At 42.6% G+C, this 14476-nt stretch overlaps 1 protein-coding gene across 1 annotated transcript; it reads left to right on the forward strand.

Annotated features, from left to right (window-relative positions):
* The first annotated feature begins 309 nt into the window (after nucleotides 1–309).
* LOC147892451 (proline-rich receptor-like protein kinase PERK10) lies at nucleotides 310–3818 on the forward strand. The gene is made up of 5 exons (XM_087387779.1): nucleotides 310–1074; nucleotides 1154–1414; nucleotides 1523–2419; nucleotides 2515–3141; nucleotides 3313–3818. Exons 1-4 carry the CDS (start codon nucleotides 621–623, stop codon nucleotides 3108–3110), a joined length of 2208 nt encoding a protein of 735 aa, XP_087243905.1. The 5' UTR covers nucleotides 310–620; the 3' UTR covers nucleotides 3111–3141; nucleotides 3313–3818.
* The last annotated feature ends 10658 nt before the right edge of the window (nucleotides 3819–14476 follow it).

A 14476-nucleotide genomic window follows, 5' to 3' on the forward strand; every position in this document is an offset into this window, starting at 1 on the left:
ATCGAAACTTGGAAGTTCAAATATGGAAATCATTATGGTACGATACTTCAACATTGGTAAGTTTGTAAAAAAAAGTACACTAATCATGTTTCCCAAAAACAAGGGCAAATTTCAACACGGCGATATACGAGTTGAATGGCCACAACAAGTTGAAATGCACTTGCGAGGGCTGCTCACTCAAAATGTTGGGAGAGAGATGAGGTTTCAAGGAGGAGCTACGAAAACGGAAGTCTGACGAGTGTGAAAGCCTTGTTTGAAAATTGATGAGAGCCAAAGAGCACGGAAAGGCTTTTGGGGGGGTGAAAGCGGGAATCTGAGAGAGAGAGAGCGAGCTTCAAAAAGCAACTGTTGTGGCACTGTAAATGATAGTGTACGCTCTGGAGCAGCAGCGGCTCATCAGGAGTTGAACTTTGCAGTTGGCATCTCCCACAGCACTCGAGGTCTTGAGCTGCGAGGAGGGGAGGGAGAAAGGAGGAGGAGCAAAGATGGAGGGGAGCTGTACTGTGCAAGTGTAAAAGGGCGATCAGAGCTGCATTTCACCTCTGAGAGAGACAGAGAGAGAGCGCCATCCATCATCTTGTTGGCTCAGCTTCCTTGCTGCTTGCTTGCTTTTCAACACCATGAGGCACCTTTTGGTACAATGGTTGCCCGCACTGCTCTTCTTCCTTTCCACCTCCTCTCTCGTAGCGTCTTTTTCTTCTGGGAGTAATAGTGAAGTAGACCTCCTGATGCAAATCAAGGGAGCTCTCGACCCCCAAGGACGCATTCTCCGGTCCTGGGTCGAAGGAGGAGCTCCCTGCGGCGATGGAGGAGGAGGATTTGAAGGTGTGGCTTGCAATGGCGCTGGCAAAGTCGCCAACATATCCCTGCAGGGTAGAGGCCTCCGTGGCTTCATCCCCACCGCCATAGCTGAGCTTCGTGACCTCACTGGCCTCTACCTCCACTACAACAAGCTCCAAGGTCCCGTCCCTGCTGTGCTCTACAAGCTCACCGCTTTGACTGATCTCTACCTCAATGTCAATCTCCTCTCAGGCACCATTCCGGCCGAATTGGGCTTGCTTTCCAACCTGCAAGGTAATCTCTCTGAATGATATCCATCTTTTCGATTTCTGCCGTCGGCATTCTTCGCTCAAGCTCTCGGTTTTGGTCGCAGCTCTGCAACTTTGCTGTAACGCGCTCGAGGGCCAAATTCCTATGGAGCTGGGGGGTCTCAAGCAGCTCACTGTTCTTGCACTTCAGCACAATAAGTTGAGCGGGGAAATCCCCTCTTCTCTGGGCTACCTCGTAGCTCTCACGCGTTTGGACCTCAGTTTCAATCAGATCAATGGCTCCATTCCTGCTTCCTTGGGGATGCTACCAAAGCTCGCTGTGTTCGACATAACGAACAATCAATTGTCTGGTGCTGCTCCCTCTGGTGAGTTCCAAATCTCGCAGCTTCCCCCTTGACATGCCGGTGTAAAAGAGAAAAATTTGTTGTTTTCCAATTGATGAAAGCCCGTTTGTCGGTTTCTTGGCTTCACAGCATTGCGAAGTTTACAGCAGGGCTTCGCATGCGGCAATAATACGATGCTTTGTGGAGAAGGGTTTGCAAATCTCCCTTCTTGCGATGGTTCTGGCCCCGTCCAAAGACCTGAACCACTCGGAACTCGACCTTCGAATTCAACAGATGGACCGATCAGTCCAGATTCTTCTTTGTCCACGGCTGCCGAGTCTGCGGATCCTCACGTTCAATTAAAAATGGGCTCTAAGACTGCTCAAGTTGCTGTCGTATCTGGAGTTGTGGCTTTCGCAGTAGGAGGGATTATCATCGGGTTGTTGATCTTCGTGCTTTTCCGGAGACATAAGCAGAAGATTAGTAGCGCATTTGAGGTCAGTGAGACAAAACTCGGCGGAGAATTTCCCGCGGAAAAGCTGTTTCGAGTGGATGACGCGTTGAAAATCTCGAAATCTCCTGTTCACGACGATCCCGCGTCAAGCCACAGGACTTCCCGATCTTTTGGTTCGTTTAATGGGGTAGTTTTCTTCAACGGCTCGCATCAGAGCTATCAGTATGATTTGGAAGAACTGGAGGTGGCTACGAATTTCTTCTCAGACAAGAATTTGCTCGGTAAGAGGAATCACTCGGCGGTTTACAAGGGGGTACTTAAAGACGGCTCAAGTGTGGCCATCAGGACATTGCACAAGGCGAGCTGCAAAGCTGGAGTGATGGAGTTCAAAGCTGTAGTGGCTACGATAGCTCAACTCAGGCACGAGAACATAATCGCTCTGAAGGGCTTTTGCTGTTCGTCAGGTAAAGCAGAGTTCTTTCTGGTCTACGACTACAAGACTAATGGAACATTGCAGGAGCATCTCGAAAAGAGGAAGAGATCTTTGTTGGACTGGCCGATCAGAGCACGCATTGCTAACAACATCGCTCTAGGTACTACACACTTCTGCTCTCTCAATGGTGCGTTTGAACGCTCATTTCAATCTCTCGTTGCCTCAAGCTATTCCCTGTTTTTGGTTTTTGCGAAGGTCTACACTTTATGCACCGAGGGACGGACGATACCATCATCCATCAGGATGTCTCAGCTGCAAATGTGCTTCTGGATCAGAATTTCAACGCCTTTCTCTCTGACGGTGGTATTCACAGGCTGCTAGCGGACGACATTGTCTTCTCTGTTCTCAAGTCGTCTGCAGCTCACGGATACTTGGCCCCTGAGTATGTGACGACCGGCCGTCTGACGGAGAAAAGTGACGTGTATGCGTTTGGCGTGCTGCTGCTGCAGCTGCTCACAGGGAAAAGGCCCTTGTGCGTGGGTGAATCCGGAGTGGTAAACATGGTAAGCTGGGCTAGATCGCTAGTAGGCGGAGGGTGCATAGAAGAGCTGGTGGATTCAAATTTGGGTGGAAAGTATTCGAGTGCAGGGGCGACTCACATGGCAGCTGTTGCATTCGCCTGCACGCATGAAGATGCAAGCGAAAGACCGGATATGAGCGAAGTGGTAGCTCTGCTGCAAAAGATGGAAGCATGCGCAGAGACAGTCTTGGAAGCAGGGCTGTCGTCGGGAGAGGATTATCCCCGGAGGCAGCAAGCCTTATTTGCAGAAAGGTTAGACGATGGGCGTTGAACGCGCCCACAATTGTCTCCCTGTCTCTCAGGTATAGTCTCCCTCTGCTTTTCTCATCTCTGCTCTATCTGTTTGTATGCATATATATATATATATGTCGTTTCATCTCTGCTGTCTCTGTTTGCATGTATAAATGCTGCTTAACTGCTGCATGCTCCGTAAATACCACCATTTTATACATAACTGTAGTTTTGAGTTGCAGGGGACGCTCCACACGTTTTTGTGTCGCAGGCACGCTCCGAGCTACATTGGGAAACGTGCAAGGTTTGGGAATTGGGCCATTTTGGGTCCTGTTTGATTGCATTCAGCAACCGCGTTGCTGGGTCATCGACTGTCGTCATCCTGGATCTGTGAACGCGGTTGTTAGGCCTCTGCATTGCATGGAGCCACGCCCAACTTCGTGTCAAAGTTCAATCTTCACGTTATCTCAGTTTTACCATCATCTCCGTTTATGAACTTTTGAAAGTGCAAACCTACAAAAAGGAGTCCCCCTTCTTCCTTATTTATCTTTCCAGCGCATGAAGTAAACCCTTGTTGATAAACGAGACGCTAAACATTTGGTTGTGAGCTGCCTCTCTTCATGTCTCTAGTTTGCAGGATAATATTGCCAGTTTTCACTTTTCGTATGTTTTTTTGGTTTTTTTTTTTCATTTCACTTTTAGTGTCTTGATTCATAGTTGTGGTATTCCTTTTTGGCCTGCTCCCTTCTAGCAACTATGCAATTTAGGCAAAGCAGAAATTAGGCATTTTTGGATATTTTGGCCTCCTTCTTTGGAAGGGTATAGGGAAGGTTGGCCACTTCCCAAAAGTAAAATAGGTATTTTTAAAGATATTTCTTTTTTTAAAAGATGATGGGTCCAAGTATGCTCTTTTTAAGAGGCTTTAATGCATGAGTTTAGTGACTTAGTCCTCTTTGGCCTACCCTCCTTCTCTCTCTCTCTATCTAGTTCTTCTTCTCTCTCCCCTCTTCCCTTTCTCTTCTTCTTCTCTCTCTCTCTCTCTCTCTCTCTCTCTCTCTCTCTCTCTTACTTTTTTTGGCCTGTCCACTTTGGGTAGCCTTAGCAACGATGCAATTTGGTCATAGTAGAAATTAGGCATTTTGAAATTTTAGCAAGTGGATTTTTCCTATTGGACAATAGGTTGATATATGGCTTTTCTTTTTGAATGAAGACTTTAAAGTGGTTCTCTCTCTCTCTCTCTCTCTCTCTCTCTCTCTCTCCTCTCAAGTCTTTCTACTCACGGATCTCCACCTTTTCTTCAATATCCCTCCTCTCTCACTCTCTCTCTTCTCTTTATCTCATGCAGTCTTCCTCCATACCATTTCTAGTGGATTTCTTTTTGTTTGTCTTTTTAAATCTTGGGCATGCTGAATGAATGATGAAATATCATTCACCTTGTTTGGAAGTGCATTTTTCTTATTGGAACAATATGTTGATTGCCATATGTACTTAATTAATTGGGAAAAGTGTGGTATTGTGTCTTTAGGTTTATCACTCTTATGCACATTGTTATGTGATTGCCATTGTATATGCTAAATATTGAGTTTGTATACATATTTACTTAGCTCTAGGTTCAATATATCAATAATTGATGTTCAATATATCAATAATTGATGTTTAATATATCAATAATTGACTTGAGGGATTGTAAAGAACATGGCTCTTTGAAGTTTTTTCCTTTCTTGTTTGACTTTTCGAGCTATGGTTGAATTGCATGAAAAGAGTTACATGTGGAAGTTATGGTACTTAAATGAAATAGTGGCCTGATCTCATTTTTCATTGTGGGTGGATCATCTCTTGGTATTTATACTATTTTTAATTACCACATGTAGAGAAGAAATTCTTTTTCTCAAATTGTTGAGTTATTCTTGCCAGGCATCCATAGCCTTATCATTTTCATGAAGCTTTTTTTGCATCTCAACAATCTTCCATGTATCAATTGGTCTAAATCACCGATTTCATTTTTTTTTTGGTCAGAAGTAGGCTTTATAGTAGGTACAACCAATCATGGACATGATGACTAATGTTGTTATTCCCAACATTACTTGGATTAGGATCCTATCCATTCAAAAATAAGAAATATATCAAATTAATATCATCTTTCATTTATAAATTATTTCTATTCATAAAACAAAGAGAACATAAACTGCCTCTAATGAATCAACACCATTGTTCTCTTTAAACAATGCATAGTCAGATAGTATCCCTCTTTCTTTCATCTCATAGCATTTTGAAACATGAGTTTTCAATAGAGCACTCTCAACTGGTATCAGAGCCCGAGTGATCTAGCTGAGCGTGTGTGAATGTTGGATGCTCAGCAGCTCTGTGGGAGGAAGGAGAAGCTATGTGGGAAGCTTTGTGGGTGACTTTACTTGCATCCGAGTGTGCAGAGACCTTGGAGGAACCTTTGGAAAAGTCACTTTGGCTTTGCGAAGTGGTTTTGAGAGCCTGTTAAGAGCTTTCAAAGAAAAAGTCGTTTTTTGAGCTTTTCCCTGTTTCGTTCGATGACAAATACTCCATATTGACTTGTAGAGGCAACTATTGCTTGCTTTTGGTATCCATTTCACTTCAAGAGCTTGGAAACACCTTCATTCTTGAATCTGGGATCATTTCATTGGATTTCTGACTCACTGTGTCAGTTTCTGCATTTTTTGCCTGGGTGTTGGAACTCAAGTTTGGAGCAACCATTTGCAGATCTGTCAGTTCCGGTGGACTCAGGAGGTCCTAAAACTTTTATGTTGCTCATCATTCGCACTTCGGTGGAGTTTACAAACAGCTCTGTTTCAAAAAAACGTTTTTCAGTTCGTGTGTTGGACCCAGTGATTGAGACCACGGTTTTCAAAACCGTCTATCCCATTGCGTTCCGGACGCCCAAAAATCCTAGCTGTCAGTTCTTGCGCGATTCGGTGGAGGATTTTCAGAGTTATAGATCTCTGTGTATTCGATTTCGTCTCTCTGTTATGTATTTTTCATCCTAAGGTTTTGAAACCTTAGATTTATGCCACATGGCAGTGGATAAGTGTTGACTTCCATTTCTCACTCATCGGTTGGGATTTTGGAGTTTTGACAGAAGAGAGATATTTGCAGATTTTCTTGTGAGTCCGATTATGCAATGGCGCCCATGTTTTGAGGCATCTCAGGTTCTATTTTCAGTAGCGCTCATTACCGTGGGACTATGATTTCTTGAGCATACCTTATGGAGATCACTCTGGTTGCAGTTTGAGTAGTGTGCGCTCATTCGTGGTATGCATTAGGTTGTAGTGGATGATTTATAGGCCATTTGGATGCATTGCGGTCCTTATTGGATGTGCTGATAGGCCCAAATCGCCTTGTGGGATGCTATTTTTATGGACGCTTTGCACATGGATGTTATTTTAAGTTGAGGGACAGCTTTGACACATTACAGGTGATGCACTGATAGTGCTATGCTCTCTTGGATGAGATATTATTGATGCATATGCCAGTGGACGGTGTTTATGCTTGAGTCATTTGGTACTTATTGGCATTTTCTTTTGAGTCAGATTTGCTTATATGGATGCATAGTATATGCACATGAGTCAGATGCATCTTTTGATGCTTTGAGCTTTGAGTTTTGGTGATATTTCACTCTATTGTAGCATACACATTTGGGTGCACTTGGTATTTGGTGTGATTCTCTCTTGCAGGTACTAGCATTTGGGATTTTGCTTTATTTGCATTATGGCATCCTCTTCCATGTCTGAAAAGGAGTTTTTCAGCATTAAAAAGTTTGATGGGACAAACTTTTCTTTATGGAAAGAACAGATAAGGGATGTGCTTATCCAAAAGAAGCAGATTAAACCCTTGGCAGGGATTGAAGCTAAGCCTGCAAATATGTATGAGGATGATTGGAATGAGTTGGATGCATTAGCAAAGTCTACTATTAGACTTCACCTTGCAGAGTCAGTTTATTTCACAGTAGTAAATGAGCAGACTACGGAAGATTTGTGGAAGAAACTGTGTGCCACTTATGAGAAGGAAATTGCCTCTAATAAAGTTTACCTCATGAAGAGGTTGTTTGAGCTGTAGATGAAGGAAGGGGTCTCCATTGCTTCTCACTTGAATGAATTCAATATTATTTTCAACTAGCTTCAGGCTCAGAAAATGAATTTTGATGCGGAGACTAAGGCAATATTTCTCTTATGTTCATTGTCATCCTCATGGGATACCTTCCGTACAGCTGTCAGTAACTCTGCACTTGGTGGAGTACTGAAATTTGATGATGTTGTGGGTAGCTTATTGGCCGAGGAGATTAGACGGAAGTCTATGGATGGCAACAAGCAGGATGCAGCCTTAAATGTGCAAAGGGGCAGATCACAGTTTAGAGGGAAGTCCCAAGAAATAGGGAAGTCTCGTAGCAAATCCAGGGCACGGAACATTGAGTGTTACCATTGTGGCAAGAAGGGCCATATGAAAAAGGATTGCTACAAGTTGAAAAGAGAGCAAAAGGATAAGAAAAAGAATGCAAATTGGGGTGCAAATCAAAAGGAAGAGAGTCCAAGGGAAGACAAAGGAAAAGTGAAGATCGAGGAGATCAATGCAGTCACACATGATAGTGACAATGATGTTCTCTTCATGTCTACTTTATCTGCAGAGTTGCTTACCACTTCAGATGATGCATATTCCCAGGATTGGATTTTGGATTCTGGTGTTTCATTCCATGTTACTCCCCATAGGGAATGGTTCTCCACTTATGATAGTGGAAAGACAGGTTGTGTGCATCTTGGAAATGACTATGCATGTGACATAGTGGGAGCAGGTGACATAAAGTTTTCTTTTGCAAATGGGTCTGCATTTGTTTTGAAACATGTGAGACATGTGCCTAAGCTAACCAAGAGTCTTATTTCAGTGGGTCAGCTAGATGATGCTGGTTTTCACACCACTTTTGGCTTTCAGAGTTGGAAAATTCAGAAGGGCTCTATGCTTTTGGCCAGGGGTGCCAAGTGTGGGACTTTGTATCCCTTACATGTATCAGGGATATTTGATCATGTTGTTGCAATAACCGAGCAGCCAAGCACTTCTTTGTGGCATTGCAGGTTGGGGCACATGAGTCAGAATGGAATGAAACTCTTATGCCGTTTAGGTTATGTACCGCATTTGAGTTTCTCTGATTTTGAATTTTGTGAGCACTGTCTCTATGGGAAGCAGACTAAATCAGCCCATAAAAGAAAAGGAAAGAAAGAGTTTGAAATGCTTGATTTGGTGCATTCAGACGTATGTGGTCCCATGCCTACACGGTCATTAGGCAGGGCTGAATACTATGTGACATTCATTGATGATGCAACTAGGAAAGTGTGGGCTTATGCTATAGCCCGGAAGAGTGATGTGTTCCAGGTATTTCAGAAATGGCTGGCCTTGGTTGAGAATCAGTCAGGTAGAACGCTTAAATGCCTACGGACTGACAATGGTGGAGAGTATCTCTCTCATGACTTTCAGCATTTCTGTGATACACGTGGGATTAAAAGGGAGCTCACATCCCCTCGTACTCCAGAGCAAAATCCAGTTGCAGAAAAGATGAACCATACCATTCAAGAAAGGTTGCAATGCATGCTTTCCAATGCAAGTCTTTCTAGTGGTTTTTGGGCTGAGGCAATGAAGACTGCAGTGCATGTGATCAATAGATCACCTAGTAAGAGTTTGGATGGTGGTATTCCTGAAGATGCATGGAGTGGCAAGAAGCCCTCTTACTCTCATTTGCGTATATTTGGGTGTGAGGCATATGCACATGTGCCAAGAGAGCTTCGAAAGAAGCTAGATCCTAAGTCTAGGAAATGCATCTTTCTAGGTTATGGTGAAAGTGGAGAGATGGGCTATCGTCTCTGGAATCCAGAAGCAAAGAAGATCATACGCAGCCATGATGTGGTCTTCAATGAGAAGAAGATGCATAAGGCACCCATGAGGGATGTGGAAATGAGAAGAATCACTTTCCAGGATGTGAATCCACCTGTCTATGTTGATAGACAGCAAGCTGTCCATGCACCAAATGTGCAAGAAATGGTACCACCAAGTACTCCCACAGGTATACAATCAAGGGTAGATGATGGATCATCTATTGGTGGAAATGATGAGCCAAATGTGGCTGATATGCAGGTGGGACAGCAAGCTGAAATGCCATTGAGAAGATCATCTAGAGTGTCTAGACCGCCTGATAGGTTTGTTCTAGGGGTAGACTATGTGATGCTTACTGATTGCGAGGAGCCTTCTTGCTACAAAGAGGCTATGATGTGTGAGGATCAATGCAAGTGGGAGTATGCTATGCAATCAGAGATGAGTTCACTTATGAAGAATAAGACTTGGGAGTTGGTTTCTTTGCCACATGGAAAGAAAGCATTGCCATGTAAATGGGTCTACAAAATGAAGGTCACAGGTGATGATGTGCCTAGGTACAAGGTCCGTTTGGTTGCTAAAGGGTTCAAGCAAGAGAAGGATGTGGACTTTGATGAGATATTCTCTCCGGTTGTGAAGATGACCACACTTAGATGCATGCTTGGACTAGTGGCATCAGAGGATATGGAGCCTATGCAGATGGATGTCAAGACAGCTTTCTTGCATGGGGATTTGCATGAGGAAATTTACATGGTGCAGCCGGAAGGCTTTGAAGAAAAGGGCAAAGAGCATTTAGTTTGTAAGCTAAAGAAGAGTCTCTATGGTCTTAAGCAAGCGCCTAGAGATTGGTATCAGAAGTTTGATGCTTTCATTCGGTCCCAGGGTTTTAGAAGGAGTGAAATTGATCACTGCCTCTACACTAAAAGGGCTAAGGATAATAGCCTGATAATCTTGGCACTATATGTGGATGATATGCTATTGGCTAGCAAGAATACTTATGAGCTAGATGCATTAAACGCCAAGTTGCATGAGGCCTTTGATATGAAGGATTTGGGATTTGCAGGTCATATTCTTAGTATGCGCATCACGCGTGATCGGAGTAGAAAACTCCTTTGGCTTTCACAAAAAGAGTATGTTACAAAAGTATTGCAGCATTTCAATATGGAGGGGGGGAAGGCAGTGAGTACTCCATTGCCTCCATATGTGAAACTGAGTCATACAGATAGTCCCAAATCAGAAGAGGAGAGGGCCATGATGGCCAAGGTTCCTTATGCATCAGCGGTTGGGAGTCTTATGTATGCTATGATAGCTACTAGACCAGACATTGCATTTGCAGTGGGAGTTGTTAGCCGGTATATGGCTAATCCAGGAAAGAGGCATTGGGAGGCAGTTAAGTGCATCATGAGGTACATGAAAGGTACCAAGGAGATGTGCATCTACTTTGGTAAAGGAGACATGCGTGTACTTGGGTACACAGATTCGGACTATGCAAGGCATGTGGATAGTAGGAGATCCACTTCTGGTTATGTGTTCAGCTTTGCAGGTGGTGCAGTGTCGTGGATGTCTCATGCACAGAAGTGCATGGCTTTGTCTACCACAGAGGCTGAGTATGTTGCATCCACAGAGAGTTGCAAGGAGGCTATATGGCTTGATCGGCTAGTGGGAGATTTGGGGATTCATACAGGTGTACCGACATTGCATAGTGATTCCATGAGTGCTATTCAGCTAGCACGGAATCCGGTCTTTCATGCAAAGACCAAACACATTGAGGTTAGGTACCATTTCATCAGGGAGGTACTTGAGGACAAGCGCATAGAGCTTGTCAAGGTTCATACAGATGATAACCCTGCAGATATGCTGACGAAGAGTCTACCTAGTCAGCGGTTTGAGTATTGTCGTGTATTGATGGGCATTGGATAGTATGCTCACTGGTTGTTCTCCCTTAAAGGCACATTGTCCTTTAAGTGGGAGGTTGTGGGGGTTAAAGGTCACTGTGTCTTTACCATGGTTATGTACTCAAACACATATATAAATGAATGAAAAAGAAGATTAGGGTGGTTCTGCACCCACCAAACTTGTGTGGCTCTCTGTCTCTCTCTCTCCTTCTTCTGTTCTTGCTTCCGTTGAGAGCACTCTCAAAATCATAATTGACCACGATTGGTAAGCATCATAAGTAGTGCTCAAGTTGATCAATTTGTGTGGTGTTGCAAAGTTCTAGGATAAGCTTTGAAGTTGGTAGGCCCTATACATGTGGAGATTTTTGAATGATTTAGGACTCTTGGCATTGTTTATCAAGGTGCTTGTGATAAAGTCTAAGAAGAGAAAGAAAAAGAGCAAAGACTTGTCATTGTTTACCCCAACTGACATGATTGTCTTACAGGTGTTGAAGGAAAATGAGTCAGTGCCATTGCCTATAAGTGGATGGACGAACTCCTTGTATAAGCTCACCAATGAACTCCTTGGATATGCACTGTAGTATGTTTTGATGTAAGAGTTAGACCATGATTTGCATTGAAAGCATAAAGTTAGATCTAAAAAGCATAGAATGTATAGGAGAAGAATTAATGAATTGAAGGGAAAACCTATATTGTTACTATTTGGTTTAATGTCAAAAAACAGACCACACTAGATTGCATGGAGGCCATCAGAAACAAAGATTTGGACCTAATTATATTGGATGCGGGCTAGCATCCTTTACATTCATGAGATATTTCATGAAAGCTATTATGGCTGACCATGTGAATTCTTACAACGAACTTCCTATAGTGAATAAGGGAATGTGTGACAAGAATTCAAAGCTCCACTTGGAAAACTTTCGTGGTCTGAGATCTTGTCATCTTGGTTATCGAAGAGCAGCAGGATGGAACAACCCTATCCATTTCCTGGTGGATACTGGCCTATAGGCACCTTTATGAATGAAAATATGTAGAGAGATGAAGCTAGTGATTTTTTTGCAGAAACTTGTGCTCCGTCTGAATTAGATGCAACCATAATTTGCACTTCCTAGGGTAATAACATCTCATTTCCATCTCCTAGTATGTTTGAAGGTTACTATGGGCTTTTTGATCTCTAATGGAAGTGGTGGGAGACATTGTGATCAGATATTGCCGATGGATTCAATGCATAAGAATGGTCGACCAAGTCTATGTACAAGTTCATGTGAGTTCAAAGGGTTGAATTCAGTTGAAATTAATACATTTCTATTTTTTCCCATTATCTAGACGAGCAATTGGCAATAAAGAATTGGGATAAATGAAAAATTTCTCAAAGCTGAACTGTTTCTGCCTGAGTTTTATTACACAAATAATTCTATATGCTTGGACCTTGTTTTTAAGGCTGTATCTATGTTCTGTCTGGTCTTACAATTTACCATATCTATTGCAGGCATCTTTGTTCCTAGGGAGGGTGTAGGCCTATCAAAGATAAAATAGGAAGTTTCTCGTATGAATAAACTGAGCTACCATTGCAATTCATTGCTTTGTATTGGTTAAAATATATTCTCTATTGTTGTAGATTGTCTTAGCCTAACCTCATTTTATCATGAGCCTTAGAGATTTGAGTCTTCAGCTCACCCCATCCAGTGAATTACCCGCTATTGACTTTCTCGCGAGCCTCAGAGATTTCAGTCTTGCAAATAATTTCTTGGAGGGGAGCTTATATTCTATGCTAAGCAACAACTTGACACTAATCTCTCTTGCATATCTGGATCTCTCTCATGACTATATATTTGGCAACATTCTAGGCTTGCTCGCTAATCTCCCATGGCTTACTAGAATCAAACTCTGGCCTACTTCCCAACTACCCCATCCTCTACAACAATAGTGCCACCCCTTTCCTTGTCATCATTGACTCTAGCCCATTTTAGATCGTCAATGATCTGTGGTTAATCATACATTAACCTAAGCTTTAAGACCCACATAAACTCAAATAATCCATTAACCTAAGCTTAAATACCCACATTAACTCAACCACTAAACATCAAATACTGATAATCTAGACACACAAATGGAATTGAATTGAGACAGCAATGGAATCAACACAACGACAAACTTCCAAAAAAGATTTCGTAGATTTATTCCAACGCTGAAATATTTACATGCGAATTTCCAAAAAGGGCTTCCTAGCTTACATATTTCAACCTTTTGGAGCAGTATAGCCAACTATCGAGCAAAGGTTGGAGAAGACGACCTATTTAATATTGCAACCTTAGAGCAATTAAAGCAAATGCACACTCATATTATCAATATAGGGCTTGACTTAGATGCTCTTTCTAGTAGCAATCTTATGATATGTATGTAAAATGTAGGGCCCCAGAGGATGCACACATCATGTTTGAGAAATTGCACAAGCAATATGTGGTGACATGGAATAAGTTGATTCAAGGTTATGTCAAGTAGAGGAATGGATTTGAGGCTTTTCACCATTTCACTCAAATGCAACATCATCAGATTCAACCCAAACAAATCACAATTATTTGCATCTTGCAAGTATGCTCAAATATATTGGCCCTACACCTGCGCAAGTGGAACCATACCTATACTATCATTCATGGACTTGAGTTGGACTTGTTTGTTGGCAACTCACTCATCGACATGTATTCCAAATGTGGGAGTTTAGAGGATGCACAACATCTGGTATTCAATGGATTGCCCACAAAAGATGGAGTGGCTTGGAATGTGTTGATTTCAAGGTGTATGCATCTTGGGCATGCTCAATACGCACTCCCACTATATGCACAAACAAGAGGAGGACAGGGAGCAAGCTCGAGTCATATTTCTATTCTTTCTTAAAGCATATTTGAGCATGGTAGCCCTAGAAGAGTGTAGTGAGGTTCTCTATGCAATTATTGAAAAATGGATTTGAAGCATATCTTTTTGTTGGTAGCACCCTTATTGACATGTATACAAGATGTGGGAGACCAAAAAATGCAGGTATGGTATTTGATAGGTCTCCTAATTGGAATGTGGTGACATGGAGAGCTTTGATTCACAGGATATGCCCATCAAGGGCTTGGACAGGGAGCTCTCTAGCTTTTTGAGAAAACACAAAAGTAGGATGGCAGGCCTAAAGAAAGGCACACAAATTCATGGTGACCTTATAGAAAGTGGGTTTGAATTGGATGCATTTGTGGGTAGTACCCTCATCGGCATGTATTGAAAAAGTGTAAGCCTTGATGTTGCCACCTTAATTAATCGAAATCCAAGGAGGGTGCCATCCAAATAATCATGAGCCATATTAATTGCAAGCCAGCGCAGTGGCTGTTAATTAACTCCCAGCCCAGGGGAATCTTAGGTGCCACCGTCACCTTGCCATCGACGACAGTGACAATTAATTACGATGTGGTTGTTAATCATGAAGCAGACGCCACTGTCTTGGTAATTAGCTAATTGGTAGTTAATTGGTGATTAAATGTGGTGATTAACAACACTACTAAGCATGCAAGCTCGGTGAGACTAGTAATTAAAACTCCTAGCCCAGTGGATCTTAGACATCAAAGATGTAGCTGATGAGAGCCACCACCAT

Source organism: Dipteris shenzhenensis, chromosome 16 (assembly GCF_047967505.1).
Source record: "Dipteris shenzhenensis isolate YYH24624 ecotype China chromosome 16, Dip_SZ_1.0, whole genome shotgun sequence".
NCBI classification, from domain to species: Eukaryota; Viridiplantae; Streptophyta; class Polypodiopsida; order Gleicheniales; family Dipteridaceae; genus Dipteris; species Dipteris shenzhenensis.